The sequence below is a fragment of the Vicia villosa genome, linkage group LG6, assembly GCF_029867415.1.
Source record: "Vicia villosa cultivar HV-30 ecotype Madison, WI linkage group LG6, Vvil1.0, whole genome shotgun sequence".
In the NCBI taxonomy this organism is placed as follows: domain Eukaryota; kingdom Viridiplantae; phylum Streptophyta; class Magnoliopsida; order Fabales; family Fabaceae; genus Vicia; species Vicia villosa.
The window spans coordinates 166,171,791-166,196,001 of NC_081185.1; the positions used below are offsets into that span (position 1 = coordinate 166,171,791).

A 24,211-nucleotide genomic window follows, 5' to 3' on the forward strand; every position below is an offset into this window, starting at 1 on the left:
AAACTGCTTTAAAAATTGAGTTTTAAAAAAAAAAAAATTGGTTTTAAACCAATTTTTTTTAAAAGTGATTTTTATAAAAAAAACCGGTTTAAAACCGAACCGATTCACATGTAAACCGGTTTTAAAAAACTAAACCGGTTTTAAAGAAATGGTTTTAAGATCCAAACCAAACCATATACATGGTTCAATTTGGTTTGGTTATTGATCCATGCACAACCCTACTCCTGATTGAGTGATAATGCGTTGATCATTGTCTCCATCTTGCAAACTCTAGTGTCAAAGCAAATGATGAAAATGACAACTAGTAGCCTCGCCGGGGCGTCAGAACCAGAATCGAATCTCTCAATTTCAAACATTGTGTTAGAATATATAGGGCCTTAGCAACTTGTTCCTCTACAGTTACTGTTTGTGTTGGTTGAAGATCACCCCTTGTATATTACATATAGACCATAAAAGGCGCTAGGACTCGTTCTTATTATCTTCCAACCTTCACTAGTTGCAACTACACTCATTATCTTATCTCCTGCTCTCTCCTTCTCTAGACTCAAACTATATCCACAATCTTACTTCAAATTCAGATTTTAATTATGTAGTAACGAACTAAAAGACATACAACATGAACAATAGTCATTCAAAATATTTCTCTCCATCTACTCAATGCATTGATGGTTAGATAATCCATTTAACAATTGAAACCTAAACTAAATAAAATAGAAGTGATTATGTTTATTTTCACCAATGGAACAGCTCCCCTAACAAACAACTGCCCTATAATAATTCACCAGCTACTGAAGTAAGTAGTACTAAAGTTGTAGATGCAAATAATCAACAATTTTCTGCAAGCTCATATAGTAACAAAGGCAAATTATACCAGGTAGTAGAAAATCAGATTCATCTTCATACATAGCCTTCATGAGTGAAGTTCCAAGGATCAAAATATTAGGAAGTGTTGACAATGAAAGATCAGTTATTATCCATTTCAAACCTCCTCTAATATATCACTAAATAATCTTAATAAATGCAATTAGCTGAGAGACTACAATTAATACTAAAAAAGAAAGAAAAAAAATATGAACACAATCTACATATATGAATTTAAGACTTGTAATGTAAATGTTGCTGAAGGATATAAATTGAAATGATCAATGGAATTTCAAAATTTGCTACACGTTTATTTATGCTCACACATTGATCAGGTGTACAAAGTTTCCACCATTTAACACAAACTTAAGCTAGTAACATAGCTACATAAAATGGGAGAGTGGTTGTCACTACATGATAGACATCAATTGAGGCAATCATGATGATGATGTCTAAGTGTTGAAATGATTTAGGACATTCACAAACATGATAAGGTTTCTTGCATGATGCTTTTTAGGCTCTTTTGTTGGACTGTACAATAAATAATACTCCCTCTGGTTTCATTTATAAGAAAAGATTCTCTTTTTAGATACATTGAATAAATAATGTATCTAGATAATATATTGTCCAGATACATTATTTATTTAATGTATCTAGAAAAAGAATCTTTTCTTATAAATGGGACCAGAGGTAGTAAGATGGAATATAATTTGTTTTTGAAAATGCTTCTTCATAGTGACCTATCAGACTTTTCATGATATCTATTATCTATTAGTCATAACTTTTGAAGATGTAGTGGTTGTGGCCTTAAAAATATCTACAATTTTCGTTTGGGAGGAAAAAATTATGACAAACTTTGAATTATTAAATGGTATCTTATTTATTATCATGGAGTATGTTTAAACTTGACCCACAATTCCTTCGCACAAAAATAAACAGCAAGTGCATTAAACATAAAAGAAAAAAGAACCCTAGAAGTTGAAGTAGTGCATTAAACATAAAAGAAAAAAGAACCCTAGAAGTTGAAGTAGCAACAAAGGTCCACAGCTAGATGATAATAATAATGGAATGAAAGAACTTACTGACTCAGGATCAAAGCTGAAACTGAAAGGATGCTCTAACAATTAGAATGCTCCATTTCTAAGTAAAATAAATAAAAGAAATGAAAATAAAACTTAATTGCGAAGATTGATCTTGGTTTGGAAGAAGAATTAAGAAAGTCACACTAACAACTCCCAAACAAAGCCTAAAAGAGATATGAAATGAGTGAAATTTTTATTTAATTTAAGATCAAAAGAGTATTCTCTTGGGAAAAAAAGTTGTTTAACTCCCACAACTTTAAAAGCAATCTAAAAGCAAATAGTTCTAATGCTTCAATAATAATTTATAGGGAAAAAGTATATTATGTGTGAAAAAAAAACTTAAGAGCTTCTTAATCATAAGGATTGACAAAACTGAATATGACGGGGAATGAGAGAGAGATTAAATAGCCTGCAGTGAAGGAGATGGAAAATACAAAAATGTGTAGAAACATAAGTAGTACAATATAGCAACACAGAATATGATACAGAATGAGTACAACTGATACGGACTTGCTGCTACTCAGGATGATGGTTTGGAATATTTGTTGTATTGAAAAAAGCATACGAAGCAAGGCTTGGAGAAATGGATTTAGGAGCAACAATTTGCAATGTGTAGAGCATGAGGTGGAGCCTTGGGGCAACTAAGTGCGATAGCATAGGGAGCAAACAAAGTAACTAAAAGTGTGTTTTTGATGTAGTTGTATGATGATGTTGATGATCAATTGTTTTGGATACTATTGACAATGATGTACAGACTATTGATCTAATCCTAGCATGTCTTATGCTATTCATAGTTGATTTACTAAATTTAACTTTTTCTATTATAAAAAAGCCTCTTGTAGTTGATTTACTAAATTTAACCTTTTTTTTATAAAAAAAACCCTCTTAATCAGACTTCTTTTTAGGAGTTCTTTATTACAGACCTAAATAATAAATAAATTAAAGGAAAATAAAGTATTATCAAGTAAAGTTGACTCTAGATTTCAGAATTTCATCACTAAAGATACATAGCTTCTAAAAGGAAGTATCTGCTTCATTCTTGTGTACATGGAAACAAATACAAAGTCCGTCCCTTTTTATAAGCACCCTTCAAAAAATAGTGTTTATAAAAAGGCGGAGGTACTACAATTTCATTGCAGAAACTAATTTGGAAGATATAAATTTCACAATAAAAATGATAAACGTAAAAACAAACTAATCTCTAAATATTTTAAGAAAGCATTTGAAAGGAGCACGTGTCTTTTCTTACTTGGGTGCCATCAATTTCACAGCAATATCCAAAAAATTAATTTATACAAAAAAATATTGCCTATAATCAACTATATCATTAATACAAATGAGAATGACCAGTTAGATAAGCCCGCTTTACCTGTGTCTCACCATCGGTCTTTACACGAGCACTGGCCATTAGAGAAACAGTGAAATCCTGAAGAATCTCTTAGAAAAATGTCCCTCTTAGTGACAATAGATACATATTTCATGAATGTATGGCAGTCCCCACAAAGAAGGATGTTCTTTACAATCCGGATGGGCTTCCCTGGCTTTGTCATCAATATTCCATAAGTTGCGGCTAGTTTTGAACTGTGATGGAATAGAAATATTTTCTTTTGGTGCTCCTCCACTTCGTGAAGAACAAAGCGCGTGTCAGGTTCATATCCCATTTTTAGGCACTCAAAGATTAGAATCTCCAACCCACTATATATGTCTTTGTCTTGCGGATGAGACCTATCTCTTGCATAGAATGAATGCATTTTCTTCTGACAGATAATCCAACTTTGAGCCGGGTATTTGTGAAATCCCTTTTTTCTCATATTTTCCCTAGTCATCTCGGAGCAATCCCATCTCCCAGAAGATGAATACAAATTTGAAACAAGTATATAAGTAGATGGATCTTTGGGTTCCAGGGCAAGAATATTCTTGACAGTCCATTTTTCAATCATTGTATTCTTATGGAGTCTGCAACCATCGAGCAAAGCACGCCAAACAAAAGCAGAAGGCTTAAAAGGCATTTTATTGATAGTTTCCAGCGCCTCTTCCAAGAGACCCCAGTGACCCAAAACACTGATGAAGGATGCATAATGTTGAGATGTTGGCTCAATGTGATAAACAGTTCTCATTGAATCAAACAAACTACGGCAGTCATCAACCAAATTCAAGTCAGTTTGCCTATAGGCTGAAATTATCAAAATGAAGGTAACTTCATCAGGGGTTATGCCCTCTTCCCGCATTTTCGACCATATTTCTAATGCTTTATCGCCCTGCCTGTGCATAACATACCCAGAAATCAAAATATTCCATGAAACTATATCGGTAGAGGACATGCCACTGAACATCTTAATTGCATCATCTACATTCCCGCATTTAAAATACATACTAACAACAGCATTTCCAACTTGCACTTCAGAATGAAAGCCAAATTTAAGAACTTGACAATGGATTTGCTTACCCATATCATGATAGCCAACGGTTCCACAAAGACCAAGCATCGTAGATAGTACAACTTCATCCATAATCAATTTCCCTTTAGAATGACCAAGATGGTAAAGAGAAATCGCCTCCTTCGGTTTCCCGTTTCGAGCAAAGCCACACATCATAGAAGTCCAAACAACAGAGCTATCTTTCTCCAATTCTTCCCACATGCTAAACATCTTCTTAGCATCTACCATCCTCCCACACCTTGTGTACATTTCAAGCAAAGCCCCTTCAACACAAACATTTGATCCAAATCCAAACTTGATTGCAAATCCATGCATCTGCTTGCAAACCCCATAATCAGCAAGCAAACTACACGCATTAATCCCACCACTCAAAGAGAAATCCGATAACTCCATGCCCTCCTCCACCATTCTAACAAACAACTCCATAGCCTTTAAACCCTCACCATTTCGACAAAACCCAGACAAAACAGCATTATAAGTCACACAATTCCTTTCCGGCATTTCATCAAAAATCTTCAAACCCAAATCCACATAACCAAACTCCATATAAGCCCTCACCATCTCCGTCCAAGTTATAACATCTCTAACACCCATCCTCTGAAACAAACAAACAACCCCATCAAGACTTCCACAATTCATATAAAACCCAATAAGAGCATTCCCAACATTCAGTTCAGTCTCCAACCCAACCTTAACAGCAATCGCATGCACTTGCTTCCCTTCCATCACCAAACCAGTTGTCATAGCACAAGCAGTCAAAACCGCCGACAGTGTAAAATAATCAACTTTCAAAGAATCTGTTATCACCAGCATGTCGCGAAACAACTGAAACGCGGTGTCATACATGAGTCCATTAACAGCACAAGAAATTACAGTGTTCCAGGACACAATATCCCTCTCACCCATTTCATCAAACACCTTAAAAGCAGTTTGATAAAACCCACATTTCAAATAAAACGACATGAGCGCGTTGGAGACAAAAACTGAATTCAAATACCCAGTTTTAATAACCGCAGCATGTAACTGGAGACCGAATTGGAGGTATAAGATTCGAGTGCAAGCGGTTAAAACCGCAACGTAAGTGTAACCATGCGGGCGAAGAGGTGAAGCGGTTAGCATGTGAAGGAAGAGGAAAATGGCGTGGGGTTCACGGTTGGATTTGGAGAAAACGGAGATGAGAGAAGAGTAAGAGACGATGATGGGGCTTTGTTGTGGGGTGGAAATTGGGAGTGGGAGAATGGAATGGGTTTTGGTTTGGGTGATGGAATGGAGGGGGAAATGGGTTTTGGAGTTTTTGATGGGAAAGTGGAAAAGGGGGTGATGGTGTTTTGGTTTGAAATGGGAATGGTGGTGAGGAATGGAGGAGATGGAATTGGGGTGGAATTGGAGGAGTGACTCCATTTTTCCATGTATCCTTTGTTTTCAACTGCATTTCTAGTGTGATATTGCGTTTTGGTTTCATTTTATTTGGCGCTAGCGATAGTGATGTAATGTACCGCTCGAGATAGATAAGTAAAGTAAGACAAACCAAGTTGTTGCTGAATTTTTTAATCCTCTCTTCTTTTATGACTCTATGTCATAGTCAAAAACAAGACTGGCCGTAGATATGGGCTCTGTTTGGTAAGTCATGTTTTCGAGCTTATAGCTTATGTTTTATGTGTTATAAGCTCATATGATAATTTAGACATATTTGGTAACGGTCTTTTTATCACGAGATTATAGCTTATTTTACTAACTTATAGCTTATTTTCCAGACGCTATTTCAAATAGCATTTTAGCTTATGTCTTATAGCTTGTCATTTTTTCTTTCTTTTTTATTCGTATTATTTTAATTAAAATCCATTTTTAACCCTTATAATTTATTTTAATTTAAAATAAATAAATATATATTAAATATCTTTTATGTCATTTTACATTTATAAGTTAATTGAACTGCTAATTTTACCAAACACTTCAATTAGCTTATAAGCTATCAGTCTCAATCATCTGCTATAAGCTATAAGTCATCAGTCATCAGTCATAAGCTATCAGCTAGCTTATCAGTCAACCGCTATTTTTATCAAACAGACCCATGGAGTCTTCTATTATCTACTATTTAGCCTTTGCTCATCAATTGACCAAACATCCCAAAATCTACTCTACTATCTAGCCTTTACTCGTTAATTGGCCAAAAATACCATTTTCTTAATATTTTATTACAAACACAAAAGGGTAAATTCGTAACTAACACCTATTTCTCATAATTTTCCTCTCTTCTCCCTCTTTTTCCCTCAAACCTAAAATTCCGCTGCCAACAACAAGCTTTTAGCACGGTTCAGCCGTGAAACAACAACAAAACAGACCTCATGTTTTTCATTTCCAAATTCACTTCTCAAAACTAACTCGGAGATTTATCAAAGGTATGACTTTTTCCAACTATTGCTTCGTGTTTATGTTCTCATATTTTTTCAGATTTCCTTCTCACAACAAAGTCTAAAAAATTTTCAAGGTATGTTTTGTTTCCTTTTTGCAGTTACACCACTTTAAAAGTTTCTGTTGTTTCAGAAAAATTGTTAAAGTTGACCGACATTCTCAAGATATGGTTCGGATCTGATCGCGTTTGTTTTCGTTATTGCATCTCTTTCAAGGTTTTTCCTTTCTTTTTATTCTCTTTCAATGTTTTCTAATGATTATATTTATTGTTGACTAGTTTTAACATGATTTTCCACCAAAGTGAACTTTCAAAACTTTAATTTACTTCATTAGTGCTGAAGCGGTAAAGCAACAAGCAACAAAAATTTTAGAAGTATTTATCCGGGAAATTATTGTCTCCACAGGGACTAATGCATTGAACTGTCGTTCAATAGTTTCCACAGTTATGAGTTTGGTTTGAATTGGTTAAAGCATAAAAACGGAAAAGTAAATATCAACACAAAAAGAATTCATTTTTCAGAAAGAAGAGACTTATCAGGCATTGCATATAATCTAATTCTCACAAACTTAAACTTATCGATCAGTTACACTCAACCTACAATACTCATCAATGTCACCCGGCATCGCTCACACCCTAAGTCATTTCTAACCCAAAGTAGAGAAGACTACTATATCATCTCGGCGACGATCTCTCAGCACACCTCAACAACACAACAGACATCCATATCAATCGTATCGACGATCTCTCAACCGACACAACCAACACGAAAGCATTAAGCTTCGACACCCATAAAGATTGTTAACTCTAAATCTATCTCTAAAGTTCAGAAACTAACAGATAATTATCCTAGATAAGGATTCAAGAAGTCTATCTCTAAAACACCTACAAAAATGAATGAAAACTATTAGTCGGTACATAAATGAATCAAAAACTCGATTCAGTACAAAGTATACGTATTATGTGGAATATACACTAAAAATCGTCTAAATTGAGGAAAAAGAGAAGATAAGTGTCGTAAAACTATACACAAAATAACTACATTTTGGCACTTATCAATTAGCTAACAGAGTTTATGGCTTGAATAATGATATACTGATATATTGTTTCATTGGTGGTTTAAATCATGAGATCTGACTTGAAGAATGAAAAACAATTGTTTTGTTAAGTCTTGGACTATTTGCACATGGAACTCTGGCAGCCATGTTTACAACAGTTAGTTGTATAATGACTTCTTGTTCTTCTTCAGCAAATAGTTCGTGAAAGAAAAGTCCTTCTGACGATTCGTCAATTGTTTCTAAGGTTTGTGACGATGTCGCGGTTGCGTTGTCTCTTGCCCTTGCTATGTTTGTTCTCCTTCGTGTTTTGCTGTTTAACCTCCTAGCGGTCCTCTCGATCTCGGGATCAAAAAGAAGTTGATCGCTGAAAACCTTGCTGCGCATACACTAAATTATGCAAAAACTAACAAACGCATGAAACAACCAATTATATTTAAAAACTCAAAATAAAAGCTATTGCAATGCGTGCAATATTGACACTAATCCCCGACAACGACGTCAATTTGTTGAAAGTATTTATGGGTAAATATCTTTTATATATATATATATATATATATATATATATATATATATATATATATATATATATATATATATATATCGTATCCACATGGATGTTTAATATCACTGTCGTTCTATAGTAGATTATTTTGAGTGAATAAAAATAGTTGAGTTTGTTTTATTATTCTAAATATGCTATGAAATCTAAACAACTATTAAAACTAAAATGCTGAAAATTGGTTAACAATGAAAGATTTATGTTGAGATTTAGAGTTCATCAATCTATTCCTATGCAATTTATCAATTAAATCATAAGTAAACCATCATTCGAATTATTATCTTCACTTATCCTCAAACTTGATCCCACATCTGCAGATCAAATTAGATGAACTTCTACCAGTATGAGATTCGATCTCTCAGAATCTCAATATCGATAAGAGTAATAGACCACGATAATTATGAAAACTCATTCACAATTCCATCTCTGCAAATTATGACTGAATCAATATAGCAACCTAGGGCAAAAGTTTAAACCTTTTATTTCAATCAAAGATTCAACAATAATTTAACATAAAAACAAGGTTTCTTATTGATAATAAATTCAAACAATTTTTCACAGAAATTAATCAATGGTATTGCATAATTATAGGTTAACTACTCCCTTAAACTCAACAAAAGAGAATTAGTTCTCCATAGACATGAAGAACACACAAGGGTTGATTGATGAATTCATCATGATCAATAAAATCTCTTCAATTGACATTGAATCTTTCTTCCATGGTTGCTCTGTGCTTCAGGATCAGATTTCTCTCTTAATTTCGTTCACCAAAAATCACTTCTCCTAGTTGGCAGCTAGGGCATCTATTTATAAGAGTTGGGCTGGATACGCCATCTTCGCAGCGTGGCATGGAGTTCGCGGTCCAAAATAGTGGGTTTGGCGCGGCGCGCTTGCATCCCTCGCGACGCGACCTTGCTAGGAATTCTCCTTTTTGCTTTTCTTTTTATTCTTCCAGTTTCCTTTCCTCTTCATGCTCTTATAAGGCTATTTTTCAGCTCCAAACCTGCATCAATAGTACCCAAAGTGATTTGATTTGCTTCACAACATGAACTATACACATGCAGTCCAATTCTCACTAAAAACCCATGAAACTATTACAATTTGCTTAAGTTTAGAGCATAACATAGTTACAATAACCCATGAAAATACCATAAATTCATCCCTAACAGCGTGCAGGTAGCGAAATGCTGAATTATCAATCATTTTTGCGCATTTTTTATTCTTGGACATTTACGGTTTATGTATGAGCTCATGTTTTTCTTCTCACGATACTATATACATAAAGTTAGGCATGGACATGGCATGTAAGTTTTCATCCACATGTACTATGATTATGAATTTAGATGTTGTTATAACTATAATATTTCTATTAAAATTGGAAATTAGATTAATCTATTTCTTGGTTTGGTTCTTCTCAGATTTAGTCAGTTCGTGAGCTGAATGGGCAGATATGTCAGATTTGTGCAGAATGAAGGTAAGCAATATGAATATTCTGTGATGACAGTTATTCTTTAGTTAACTTTCTGATGATTTTTCACTTAGTTTCTATGAGAGAAAAGACAGTTAAACTTCTTGGTAAGAATCCGTTAACGTTCACTTTTTTGTATAGGAAATCAATATTTGGAGGCTCTACAATTTAGAATAATTTAACATTTGCTTAGGCTTGGTCTAAGCTGCTTAATCAAAAAAACACATTAATTGTGAATTTTACATAAATATGTCTTAAAAATGTGAATCTTTTACTATGGTGATGAAATATTGTTGGCAAGTGTTTTGATTTAGATTTTTGGAACAACAACCAGCCTCCAAACCTATTATCATGGAACTAGCTTAATTTCAAAACAATAGTACTAGATTCTGATTCCCATGCCCTATGATGTGTTTTAGTATATTGGAGTATAGCTAACAGTATGTTCAATTAGTGGTAGCGAGCATTATGTTGATTAGTCATTTATAAATTTGTAGTCGATAATGTTGTTGTTATATCAGAGCGGTATGGTTGGTTGACTAGAAGTATGAGCCTTATTCTGATGTATAGTTTATGTGTTGGTTTGAGTATTGCGTTTTTTTCTCTGTTCGTCAAGGGAGGTGCGGTTGGGGAAATCGTGAATTCGGTAATAATTCGTGTGGTTTGTCTGTCAAGTGCTGCAATATGAAGACCAGTAGTATTTATTTATTTTATCAAATTTGTAACCATTAACAATGAAATTTTATAAAGTCCAATGTCTTACTTAATGTCAAACTGCAAAATCAAGTCATTGACCTTAAAAATATATAATTGTCATTGAATACACACTTCAAAATTCAACATTTTACCTACATAAATTTATAAATGCATGGCTAAATATATAAGTCCAAGAATGGAGGGAATTATTGCATGATGTAAAGTTTAGAAAAGATCACCCAAGCTTAGTATTAATTTTAAGCCAGAAAAAGCACTTGTTGTAAAGTGATAACTTTCTCACATCTGGGAATTATTGCATGTTTTAGTCATAGTTTGGAGCTTATCTGTTTGTATTTGAATCACTATTGTTGTAATCTTCCCGACATAATTTATTTGGAATTTATTTAAAGTATTTTTTGTACTAGTTTGAAGCACTTAATATATTATTATGTTTAAATTCTTTATTTCTTTCTATTGCTTGTTTCACTTTACTGTACTTGCATGTTTTTATTTATTATTATTATATTTGTTATGTTAAGCATGAACATGAATATCATTTGTTTTTATTTATTATAATTATATTTGTTATGTTAAGCATGAACATGAATATCATTTACAGTAGTAGCATTCACGTAATCAATATGTTTAGCTAATTATGTCGAGTCCGGAATGTGAGGACCATCGTACCGATGTTGCTCTAATTATTAGTTACAAATTGTAATTAAATTAGGAATTGTTTTTGGCCAAAATTATTTTCTGTTTATAATTTTTTAAGTTTACAGCGAAAGCATAAACATAGCGATATCAGTTTCGAGTCGAAAGAACGAAACTTTTATTTGACTGTAGGAAATTTCGTTTTTTGGTTTCAAACATTGAGAAAGCATTTTTTAGTCAATTAGGAAAGAATCAGTTTTCAAAAAGGCAGTTTTAAGAGTATAAACAGACAGACGAAAGCGGACGTTTATACGCTTACAATTTGGTACTGGACGTGCGAAAGTAGACAGTACATTTATATTAATTTTACTACCTTAAGCAACTTTTCGTGTAATTAAAAGTAATTATTTTTCAATGAAAATTTTGCAATGTAACACGTTGGGCACGCGAAAGCGGCCAGTTAGATTACTTGTTAAAATTTGGTACTGGTCACATGAAAGAGAACGGTACCGTAAAAGACTAATTCTTTTTCTACAAGAAAATATTGTCTCATTTTAATTATAAAGTAACGACTTTGTGAGTACTAACAGTCAGCGAGAATCAACATTCCAGTCTCCCTTTTTGATAATTTGATAACTATTTGCATTTCTTACCTGCTTAAACGTACCAAACCATTTGTGTTGCCTTAGATAAACAAAGAAACAATAAAATATGATACTTGACATAGGTCTTGTGGGATCGATAACTTTTTATACTATAATTGATGTTTACGTGCACTTGCGGACCTATCAAGTCTTTTTCGAAGACCAATTATGCCAATATAATACTCCGTTGTTACATCGTCTAGACTAAGGCACTCATATTCTTCTCTTTTCATCGGTTGTATACCAAGTACCCGCAACTCCAAGGACGAATTTAAGTAACTGATAGACGAAATTGAGTGTTTTCTCCTCTTTAAACGTTGAATAGAATAACTTCATGCTCAACACACTATCTAAATGGTTGAGAACAATGATAGCCTTCCTCTTAAGGACTTTACCGTCCCATCCCAGGACGATCTGCACTTGAGTATTGCTAACACCGCAATCCTGACTAACAACTTTGAGTTGAAATCCTCTCTATTGCAAATAATGCAGCAGAGGACCCAAACTTGCACCTCTATGTGTTCGTGCAGTACACTGACATGTTAAAGAGCAATGGCGTAGCCCTGAAGTCATTTGGCTGCGCCTATTTCCTTTCTCCCTGAGGGACAGAGCCTGCGCTTGGCTACAGTCCCTACCGCAAAATTCTATAACGACATAGAATGAGCTAAGAAAAAATTGACTTATACTATTTTGTCACGTCTAATACTATTCTGGTCAGCATTTCTTAATTTGCAAATCAAACGCACATTTAAAGGATTGAGATCGCTCAATCATATTCTTTAGAAGAAGATGTAACTATTTATCTTCATAGCATTTCACCAACCTCTTACATATTATGTTTTATATGATTTATGACATTTCTCCTTCACTATTCACTATCAAAAGTTTAATTTGTATAATTAAATTAGAGTCATAATGGAAAATCGACTTAGATTACAATGGCTCACATACATAATATTTAGATTTTTTTAAAGCAAAAAGGGACTTATCACATGATATATAAAAAGAAAATAGGTATAAATATGAGGGGCCAATGATCTGACCTCAAACCTATCTATATCTAAAAAAATTCAACCGAACACTTGAAGGAACCTCATTCCACCAAGTAAAACAATTAACTTATAAACTTAAATTAACAAATTTATCTGCACACTAATTATTCTCCCTAAGTATGTGCAAAGCAAAAAAAAATTAAAATTTACGCAGCTTAAATAAACAAATATTCCATCTATTTCTTATTCCGCGAAATATCATAGAATTGCTTAAATAAATAATCTTTAGAATTATTCTTCAATAGATAACATTTTAATAAAAGATAAAACTAAATATGTCCTAAGGGCATAGGTTAAAATACACATTAATAGAAAATTTGTCTTGAAACAAAGCAATAAAAATATTAATTATAAATTTTTAATAAAAATATTATACAATTTTGGGTTAACAGTAGTTTATCCCTCCGTAATATGAGCGTGTTTCGGTTTACACCCTACTGTTGTCAAAGGTAGATTTTGACAACAGTTTTTTTGAAAAAACCGTTGCCTAAAGGTGGGGAGGGGAAAAACAAAATTCACTAACATTGCAGGGGGAGAATTACTATTAACCCTACAATTTTTAATAAAAAGTTTCTACATTTAACTTTTAATATGTTATCATTACCCTTTAATAAATCTAATTAATTAATTTAATTTTTAAACAATCATTAATTGTTCACTTTAGTAACTAAACTGTATACACACATAAACTAGTTCTTAAAATATACTACTTTATGTTATTGATAATAATTTATGTGTAGTATAAAACTGTCGAATAATAATAATTTTTGTTATTGATAATTCGAAAAAATAAAAATGTCAACTTACCAAAATAAAAATAAAAATAAAACTAACTTTTCTTTTTTCTTCGTTCTTCGTTCTTTCTTCTAAATCAAACTCAGTTGCGGTTAACAGAGTAGAAATTCGGGCGAGAGATAAAGTAAATCTGTAGAAGAAATTAACAGAAGATTACAAAAAAGTGATTAATTTAACACAGTTTTGTTAATGGATTTCAGCATCAAACCTCACTTCTGATCCTGATTTTCCATGGATGCACCTCGAAAACACCAGGTACTCTTGTTAGTTATACCTAAATCTCGTTTAATTTTGTGTCAAAAAACGATTGAATCGCTATATATTACTGCTACTTTTGTTCAGGTATCGTTGCGAGGAGCGAGTGCGAAGGAGATTACGCGAGATGATCTTCTTCAGAAGGTTTCGCGGGAAAGAGAACTTCGTAATTATGCAAAACGTGCTGCTGCTGCTGCTCTCTTCGTTCAGGTTCGATATCTTTGCCTTTTTTTGTTTTTTGTTTTTTGATTCATATGAAAATTTCAAGATTTAAGTTGATATTTCATTGATTGCATGCTAAGAAGTGTAGATTATATAGGACTTGTTAATTGTAAAAGAAGGGACGTGTAATGTTGCGGTGAACTAGTTAGTAGTTTTACACTGATATTAAGGCTATATTTGGATTGATGGACTAGAACGGAGCGTTGCAGAATGGAACATGATAGAATGGGATAGAGATTTAATTCCATTGTTTGTGATTTTTTTATAATTTGACGGAACAGAACAAATTAGTTCTTTCCATTGCATACATCTAAAATAGGGGGAATGAAAATTGAAGGATTGGATGAAATAGGATGAAATGAATTTCATCATGTTCCACTTCGCTCAATCCATTATTTGCAAATCTAAACAATGAAATCTGATTATACACCACTCCATTCCATCATGTTCCGGTGAACTAGTTAGTAGTTTTACACTGACATTCGATGTGAATTCCAGATTGAGTTTATGGTAAGACTAGACGGGATAAGATTAGAAATGAAAATATTAGAAAGAGTGCCGAGGTAGCACCTATAGTAGAAAAAATAATGAAAAATACACTTATTTAGGTGGTTTGGGCAGTTAGAGAAAAAATCTGTAGATTCTTTGGTAAGGAAAACAGACCAGAATGAAAGAAGTCAAACAACTAGAGATAGAGGAAGACCTAGAAAATTATAAGAGAAACTATTGATCTCAATTAGTTAATATAAATATACAAATCTTATCTCAGAAGAAAAATTAATATTCTAAAAGTTAGAGTAAATCCTTGAGTTGGGACACAGTGGAGTTTTATTTTTTTTTTTTAATGGAGACCTGGTTTGGATAAATTATTGAACCTGTAGTTATAGGAAATAGAAAGTTGAAATGATTTTGTACTGACTAAGAGTCTAATAAATAATAGTTTATCGCATAAGTTAAAAACAACATATTTGCATGCACCTCATGTTTGTATCAAACTAGTGAAATGACAACTTTTTCTTAATTTTGAAAGAGAGTATGGAGGCGCTTCAAGGTTACAAAAATGGTTGCTCTTCAGCTTCAGCAGGAGTGGGAGACATCGGTGAATAGTTATACGGGGGTGATGACTGCAAATTGGATTTCAAACAATTTGTTGAGGCCATTTCTGTTCTTTGTGACCCGGTTCTCAAATCGGCATCAAAAGGTTCATAGCAAGAAAACAGACTCTATGAAGATGTGCTTTACAATCTTATTGGAAAGCCTGAATTCTTCTGGTATATTCCCTCATTTTAATTTCCTCTTATTAGGTTTCAAGTTAGTGTTCCAATTATGTTGCTCATTTTGACATTATGGCATGCCTACAACATCTTGTATCAAATTATGAATGGCAAGATACTTTCTGTTGCTTTGTTTTTTGTAGCTTTTAGAATTCGATAGACATATTTTCCCTTTTCTTGTTTGCACACATACTTAATATATGTCTAATGGATCTATTCCTTTCTTTGTATAGATTCAAAGCTGAACTATTGCTTTTTGGCAATTGGTACTACTGAAGAGAGAATAATTTGGCGTTACCAGGCACAGCGACTTACTTCTCTTGGTTTTTCGATTCTTTCAGAGTATAGTGAATGCAATTCAGGGGCTCAAGATATTACTATTGTTACATCTCTAGCAATGCGCATTCTTGTAATGTTAACTGATATAAAAGGATGGAAAGGCATTACAGATGACAACTGCTTAGATGCAGACTTAGCCGTGAAAGGTTTAGTTGAGTTCATTGGGAGTAGTAAAAGTTGCAGTTATGTTTCTATTGCCAGATATATTAGAGCATTGGATAAACACTCTTCCCAGATGAAAGTTGTCACCCAGGCCGATGAGAAGTTTTTTATTACTGCCAGTGCAATAACTTTAGCTGTGCGGCCCTTTTCTCTGACAAACTTTGATGGAGAAAGGCCTTGTATGCTGAATGGCAACCATGCTGCTAAGCAGTATATTTTATATCTAATGACTATTCCTTGGCTAGTGCAACATATCCCACCTGTTCTTCTGCCTGCTTTAAAACACAAATCGATTATGTTCACATGTTTTCAGGCACTATTGGTAAGCATACTTAAAGCAGAACAATTTCATGTGCAAAATTAATAACTGTCTCTTTTGTTTTAATGAGAACTTGTTCTCTTCTATAGTTTTTATTCATTATAAAAATTTCCATTCTTATATTTTGATGTTTCTAATGTATCATGCAAATATAACCCATATGTTTATGTATAATTAATTCTAACTTGTGACTTTATGAGTTGATATTTCATAATTATGCATGTACATTTTATTTCTTTATTCTTATGTAATTTGTTGGATATTGTAGTTTTAAGTTTTATACATCAGAGATGGATCTTTGTTGTTTAATAACAAAGTTTTGTATTTGTTAGTATCTGTCTTTTATTAGTATTGGAGTTATGATAATGCAAATGGCTCTAATATTCTTTTTAAACTGCTGTCTAATTATATTTTCTCAGTATTTATATGTAGGAATACTCACACCCAACACACAATACTTCTTAAACTGAAAAAACTCGAAGTTGTTTAATTTGAATATGTAATGGTTCTTTACTTATTGACTCTATCTGTAAAAGATATAAAATAGCGGCTCAAAGGTGAAATTTCATTCATTCTTTTATCTTTTGTTGCAAAGGGAAGCCTTTCTCTGAAGTATTAAGATACTGCCATCATATCTGTCTAGAGTTAATAAGATCATAGATTTGTATAACTTCATAAATTATGCTTTATGATTCAAACATATCAGAACTGATCAAAATCTGACAGGTGATGACAGATTTTGAAAGAGGATGTTTTAATGGAGATGTCAGAGTTGGTAAAGTCAGAAGTTCTTGTCTCTTTCAAGGCTATTCCACCAGTTGGTTGGTCTCTCGCTAACTTTATATGTCTAGCAACAGGGAAGGAAAATAATCATGCAGACTCCGGATCCTTCAATCAAGGTTTAGACTGTGCATTGTATGTCCATGTTATTGTCACTCTAACAGAAAGCCTACTGGCTTGTCTTGATAATATTGAATGGCTCAAAAAGAAGAAATCTCTCCAAACTGATGCTGAAAGTTCAACCCACGAGTCGTTAATAATGTCATACATGGATCAATTTAAGCCTGTCTGTCAGCAATGGCATCTCACAAATCTTTTGGCATCAGTGAATAGATATGCCACCAACAAGGCTGAGACTTCAAAATCAAACAGTCTGGAATATTTGGGGAAGCTAGATCTGTGTGATGTTGCACTTTTTTATTCTAACTTGCTTAGAGTATTTTCAGTCTTGAGTCCAGTTCGGGGATCATTACCAGTTCTTAACATGCTATCATTTACTCCTGGATTTCTTGTGAGATTGTGGGGTGAACTTGAGGATTCCTTTTTCTCTGAACACAAACATATGTCGGATAACCACTCAAGTGAAAATGGAAAGCATAAAGCTTTTGAGAAGATTCCAAAACAGGCAAGTAAAGATGGGGCCAGTAAGTGGGTCAGCGTACTCCATAAATTTACAGGTAAGTCACAAACCGCAACAGACTGCACAGATCCCATTGACAGTCACTCTGCACCGAGCAAAGTGAATTTAGAACCATCAGATGTATGGGACATAAAACCTATGAGGCAGGGCCCACAAGGCATTCCGAAAAATGTGTTTGCTATGCTTCATCTTTTCTGCGCAACCTATTCTCACCTGCTTTTAGTTCTTGATGACATAGAGTTTTATGAGAAACAGGTAGCAGCTTGGTTTCTTCCTGTCCCAGTCCTTTTATGAATTAGTTTACATTTTCAGAAACTTACTTTCTAGAGAATTTGTTAACATTGTTAGGTTCCATTCAAGTTAGAGCAGCAACGAAGAATTGCATCAATGCTTAATACCCTAGTCTATAATGGCTTGTCTCATGTTAATGGTCATCATAGTAGGCCCCTCATGGATTGTGCTGTCAGATGCTTACATTTAATGTATGAAAGAGATTGCAGACATCCATTTTGTCCTCCTGATTTGTGGCTTTCTCCTGCTAGAAAAAGTCGGCCTCCAGTTGCAGTTGCTGCTAGAACTCATGAAATTGTTTTAGCCAACCTAAGATCTGACGATTCATCGTCTTCCCCGAGTCTAGGCTCTGTTATCACTGTGACTCCCCATGTATTCCCATTTGAAGAAAGGTAATTACTAGCTCTGTGACTGTGACCATTATGAGGCCTCTTGCTTGTCATAAATTATGTTTTATTGAATTCTGCTTTCTGTACTTTCTATCCTCTTGACATTTTTCATTGTAACATCAACTGGGCCTATTAGAATGATAAAACTTAGGGAAAAAGAGATACTGACCACAAGAGTTAAAAAAAGAACTTAATTTTAGTTTTGTTTTTTTGGTTGTGTTAACTCTCTCCTATTTTAGCAAAACTTTTCATGAGTATCTTCACTGTGTAATACTGTAAAGAGTCCCACATCAGACATTATATGGCTTGAACATATGTTTATAAGTAGGGGTAGTTCTCACCTTACATATCGGTTTTGTAAGGTTGAGTTAGACTTAAACCACAATTGTAAGATGTTATCAGAGCCAGATTCAAGAATTAAGATCCGTTGGGCCACAATGAAAGCGGAATTTCAACGGTGGTTGTGTTAAAGAGTCCCACATCGGACATGAACATAAGTAGGGGAAATCCTCACCTTACAAGCCGGTTTTGTAAGGTCGAGTTAGGCTCAACCACAATTCTAAGAAATACTGTCTTTTCTTGCTACTATCGATGGGTTAAATTGAGAAATGGTAAGCTATGATCAACTTAGAATATTGCCGTTATTACATCCTCTACATATTTTGAACTATCTTAGTATGTGCATGGAGAATCACTTGCGGAATACTATTGATCATGTATCTTGTAAAATAGTGGATATTTCATATATTTGGTTACTTTGTGGTAGTTTAATTTATTTATCCATTATGTTCTATATGTTGATCATTAAGAAAACTTAAGTGAAGCAAAGCAACAAATGTAAACTTTGTAAGGGAGAAAAATTGTCAATGAGAGTATTCATCAATGTAATTGAATTGGTTTTTTCTTCATTGTGAGAGTAGAGGGGAAGAGATATTTATTTGCAATACGTCATTGAAGTCGTATTCATTTGATATTTCAATGTAACACATGACCGTCTCTGATTGGAAGTACTTAATCACTTGGTTTACTGCTGAAATAGAGTGGAGATGTTTCGTGAATTCATCAAGATGGATAAAACTTCACGCAAAATGGCTGGTGAAATTTCTGAACCTGGTTCACGAGCCATTGAGATTGTAGTACGTCGGGGTCATATTGTTGAAGATGGATTTCAACAATTAAACTCACTTGGGTCAAAGTTGAAGTCATCCATCCATGTCTCATTTGTCAGTGAATGTGGCCTTATGGAGGCTGGTCTGGACTATGGTGGATTATCAAAGGAGTTCTTGACTGACATATCAAAAGAAGCATTTGCCCCTGAGTAAGTTTGAGATGTTATTTTCTATTTTCTTGCATTTATTTCATAGTTATTTCCTCTTCCAGGAGCGACTATCTTAGTTGAAACTTTTTCTTTTGGCTGTAGATACGGGCTTTTTTCCCAAACCTCAACTTCAGATAGCCTCCTAATTCCCACTGCTTCCGCAAGATTTTTGGACAATGGTCTTCAGATGATTGAGTTCCTCGGAAGAATAGTTGGTAAAGCTCTTTATGAAGGAATATTACTTGATTACTCTTTCTCGCATGTTTTTGTACAAAAGCTGTTGGGACGATATAGCTTTCTTGATGAATTATCAACACTTGATCCAGAGCTATACAGGAGTCTTATGTATGTCAAGGTAATCCCAAGAGATATATCCATGTTATTGCTCAATTAATCATGACGATCCACGCCGAAAGATCCAAAAATTTCAATTGGCGGGGGATATATTATATACAATAAATATTTGTTTTAAAAGATGCATTAAGCTAAAAATGATATGTTATAAATACTATACCAATGCATATCTTAAAAATCGTACCCACCTTCACATTTACAAATTATAATTACTCTTTTCTTGTATTCTTATTTTGAAAGTGTTGTAATATTTTTTTCATTTTCAAGACTATCAAAAATATATCTATGTGCATGTGACCATACAACCATTAAAAGTTCATCTCCTATAAACTTTTGTCTTTGATTCTTCACAAAATTTAAATGAAAGAAACTCCTTTCATGACCTTAGTTTCTATTTAGAGTCAAGATACTATTTTAAGTGCAGGCAAAAATATAAATATCCAATAATTACAAAGCACACAACAAAAAACTTGTGGGGGCAGCTGCCCAGAATACTACAACATAGATCCGTTCCTGACCATACCCAATGTATTATCACATTGCTTTATGCTAGGATCCATGTTTTCAAAATTTTACATGGTTTGGTGTTGTTTCTCAATCTACGATATTCGTCCTTCAAGAGCTAATGTCTTGGGTGGTGGGTGTTATATACTCAGTATTATTCGTGAAAACCTTAAAAATTCAATAATTCATTAACATGATCCAGTTTGCATGTATGTTCGATGTTCGCCCTTCGCCTAATTTTTAAATTAATTTTCCCATGTTTGACATGGGTGGTTACTGTGTATGTCTGTTCTTGCAATTTAACATTTCACTGGAAAGTTCACAATAATCATTCATGCAGAATTATGATGGTGATGTCAAGGAGCTCTTTTTTGACTTCACAGTTACTGAAGAATCATTTGGTAAAAGGCATGTGGTTGAGCTCAAGTCTGGGGGCAAAGATATTTCTGTGACAAATGAAAACAAGATGCAGTACATACATGCGATGGCAGACTACAAACTCAACCAACAGGTTTTATCATCATTGACTGTAGTCTAATGCAACTTACACACTTCTGGACTGTATTAACTGTTGTATCACGGGTATATATGTAACAGTGTTTAAATTGCAGATATTTCCATTTTCAAATGCATTTTATAGAGGGCTAACAGATCTTATATCTCCATCCTGGTTGAAATTATTCAACGCTAGTGAATTTAATCAGGTATCTTCTTTAAGAGAAAAATATCTGAATCAAGATGCAGTTGCTCACTCATTCACTACAATCAACTAATGATAACTTATACTGAAGATTTTATTTGTGATGAGTTCATTTTTTACTGCAAAATTTCTGAGATACACAAGAATGTAGTTGCTTTCAGGTGGCAATTACGATATTGATGTTGAAGACTTTAAAAATAATACACGATACACTGGTGGTTACAGTGAGGGGAGCCGGACAATCAAAATCTTTTGGGAGGTATTGGAACCTTAATACTACACACGCGCGCGCGTGCACATACACACACACATTTATAGCAATCTCAATCCATGCACAACAAATTATTTAAACTGATGTAATATTGTGTAGTTTTCTTGATATATGCAAACCTCTCAGTTTTGTAAGTTGGTGGTCATATGACTCATGTCTAGTACGATTTGACAATTTCATTTCTTTCTTGTCGAGTTTGCTTGTTAGGGAGTATTGATGACTTGATATTAAAAGTTGTCTCCCTTATTTTGTTATTTTCAATATTTTCCCATATGCTTGACATATATGATAATGAAAAATGTTATTTTATTTGTGATTTAAAGCGTATGTTTATAGAAATATTTTGAAATACTAAATTCATAACTTCAAAGTGTAAAGAAAATGTTCAAAAATGCAAAAAAAAATAAAAATTAAGTATATTATTAGCTTAACAAAGCTCAAGTTTTATCCCTTTTAACAAGTCAAGCTCAAACTTTTAGTTAGACTAATTTAAATTAATGACTCAAGCTTGAGCAACCTATTTTTATCATAATCCAAACTCAAGCTTCAAGTGTTCAGCTAGTTTTTGCTCCTAGTTATTCTTTCAAATAAGTTTATCATTCAATTGATGTATCCGAGATCTACACCTTGCTCTCTCCCTCCCCACCCCAAGCGGGGGGCTGCTAGTTTGGTTAATTTGGTTAAATTGCAGTTTCTTTCCCTGTCTAACATATACATATTTGCTTTAGAATGTGACTATTAACCATTATTTTCAACCTCAGTGAATTATAGTAATGAAGAATTTATGCAAATTATTTGACATTTCTGCCAATTGTATACAGGTGATTAAAGGCTTTGAACCTAAAGAGCGCTGTATGGTTCTTAAATTTGTCACCAGTTGCTCTCGTGCTCCATTACTAGGGTTCAAATACTTACAGCCACCTTTTACCATCCACAAGGTATGCTCTTGATTTTTATGTTCAACAGCCATTCAAGATCATTTATACTAGCACCTCTGTTGGCCCATTTACTTTGTTTATCGTAATGAAATAAGGCACGGCTTGATTTTTTTGTTACTTGTGGACTGTTTAGCATAACAATAACTGTTTTGCAACCAAACCTTTTTTAATTTGTGGTTCGTGAAAGAAGTTTAAAATTTTTATTTTTTAGAGACTAAATAGGGTCTCCTTAAGTACTGAATTTTGCACTGTGAATAAAAGAGCACAGTATTTGATTCTTGGGCGTGATATTCTTTTTCAATGGTTATTTCAGCATTCTTTTCAATTGTTATTCTATTAAAGGGAAGAAAATACTAGACCTATGTGTGGCTCTTTTAGCCAGCTTTAGTTTTCTAGAATTTGTACTTTCTTTTTTCTCTCATTTCTTAGAATTTCTACTTTCATTGTTCTCATAATGGATATTAAAGAAACCCCAAAAATAATGCATTTTTAGTGAATACTAAAATGTCTTGATTTCATTGATTAGTATCGCTTGGGTCTATTTGTTCACCTAGGTGGCATGTGATGTCCCTCTTTGGGCAACATTTGGAGGACAAGATGTAGATCGGCTTCCATCAGCTTCAACCTGCTACAACACCCTTAAGGTAATAACGAAGTACTAGGAGAACATATCCTTAGTGTTTTTGAAAATCTATGAATAAGGTATTAGGGATTTGACTATGACATTTGAAAGCAAGATTCTCATGTCAATTATGAGTTAGGATGTATTGAACACGAGGATCTTGAAATTTTCACTATCTCATAATCGAAAATATCATATAGATAAACTTTGTAATAAGTATCGGCTTTTGGATCTTGACTTACCAAACACTCCCACTTGGTGATTTAAGTTGTTGAGAGAAAAATGTTAATTTTTTTTAGTTGATACCATGTCTTACATTTGAATTGCTTACACTTTTATACTCCTCCTCTCAATGATTACAGCTTCCAACATACAAACGTCCAGGAACTTTGAGAACAAAGCTTTTATATGCTATCAATTCAAATGCCGGATTTGAACTTTCTTGATTTGCTGAAGTGGTCAGTATTTTTTTCCGTTGTATGATATAATGAAGCCTGCTCAACTTCTGTTGAATCTACATTAATAAATCATGCTCAGCAAGATTAGGGCTTGTTTCTCATTCACACATTCAACGTACTCTTACACGATATGCCCTTTATACTTAATGTGTATGACATGATTTTCAGATATTTCAATGCTGCTGGTGATCTAACTAATTACTTGTAATCTTTTGCATTTCAGTTCTAATTCAAGGAACTTGGGAAGTCTTTTTGCTCACACCACTTTTACATGTCTGTTTTCAGACTCATACGTTTATTGGCGGGCCTGGCCATCATATCCCAAAGAGGCCAATAGGCAGTACTTGTTACCGCAAATCCAGACCACGCTGTTGCAAGCTCTCAGATGCTATCTAAGTTTTCATTGAAGAAAATAGCACCCTGGTTTTCCTTTGGGAAGATATTGGTTTATGCGATGGTTACTCCATCTGTATTTGTTAATTTTGGAAACTATTTATTTTAAGTTTGTGTGTAAATGCAAATAATGATCATTGTGCCATTAAAATATATGGTTGGTTTGTTTTCAAAACTAGAATGGCAATGGCATGTGTAAGTATGGATCAGCTGAACGTATACATATAATTTTTTCTGACAAATCTATTGAGTTTTTTAAAATTAT

At 33.6% G+C, this 24,211-nt stretch overlaps 2 protein-coding genes across 6 annotated transcripts; one reads left to right on the forward strand and one right to left on the reverse strand.

Annotated features, from left to right (window-relative positions):
- Positions 1-210: 210 nt before the first annotated feature.
- On the reverse strand, positions 211-5,835 carry LOC131611017 (pentatricopeptide repeat-containing protein At5g03800-like). 3 transcript variants are annotated; one of them, XM_058883137.1, is made up of 2 exons: positions 3,313-5,835; positions 211-600 (listed from the first exon to the last, which is right to left on the reverse strand). In XM_058883137.1, the coding sequence occupies exon 1, from the start codon at positions 5,780-5,782 to the stop codon at positions 3,320-3,322; it is 2,463 nt and encodes an 820-aa protein (XP_058739120.1). In that variant the 5' UTR covers positions 5,783-5,835; the 3' UTR covers positions 211-600; positions 3,313-3,319. The 3 variants fall into 3 exon arrangements, with proteins under 3 accessions (XP_058739120.1, XP_058739122.1, XP_058739121.1); XM_058883139.1 differs by having other exon boundaries at positions 212-428; XM_058883138.1 differs by lacking the exon at positions 211-600 and adding an exon at positions 1,500-2,001.
- Positions 5,836-13,759: 7,924 nt separating this feature from the next.
- On the forward strand, positions 13,760-24,097 carry LOC131611018 (E3 ubiquitin-protein ligase UPL7-like). 3 transcript variants are annotated; one of them, XM_058883140.1, is made up of 15 exons: positions 13,761-13,972; positions 14,060-14,182; positions 15,225-15,465; positions 15,702-16,291; positions 17,025-17,963; positions 18,057-18,391; positions 19,428-19,706; positions 19,809-20,061; positions 20,905-21,075; positions 21,176-21,268; positions 21,416-21,523; positions 22,357-22,473; positions 23,028-23,117; positions 23,458-23,553; positions 23,777-24,097. In XM_058883140.1, exons 1-14 carry the CDS (start codon positions 13,949-13,951, stop codon positions 23,539-23,541), a joined length of 3,447 nt encoding a protein of 1,148 aa, XP_058739123.1. In that variant the 5' UTR covers positions 13,761-13,948; the 3' UTR covers positions 23,542-23,553; positions 23,777-24,097. The 3 variants fall into 3 exon arrangements, 2 of the variants coding, with proteins under 2 accessions (XP_058739123.1, XP_058739124.1); XM_058883141.1 differs by having other exon boundaries at positions 23,839-24,097; XR_009286741.1 differs by lacking the exons at positions 23,458-23,553; positions 23,777-24,097 and having other exon boundaries at positions 13,760-13,972; positions 21,426-21,523; positions 23,028-23,049.
- The last annotated feature ends 114 nt before the right edge of the window (positions 24,098-24,211 follow it).

Coding starts and splice junctions, on each gene's coding strand:
- LOC131611017 (XM_058883137.1), bottom strand. CDS start 5,782: ATGGAGTCACTCCTCCAATTCCACCCCAATTCCATCTCCTCCATTCCT.
- LOC131611018 (XM_058883140.1), top strand. CDS start 13,949: ATGGATGCACCTCGAAAACACCAG. Junction 15,466..15,701: donor GGAAAGCCTGAATTCTTCTG/GTATATTCCCTC, acceptor TTCTTTGTATAG/ATTCAAAGCTGAACTATTGC. Junction 17,964..18,056: donor TAGAGTTTTATGAGAAACAG/GTAGCAGCTTGG, acceptor TAACATTGTTAG/GTTCCATTCAAGTTAGAGCA.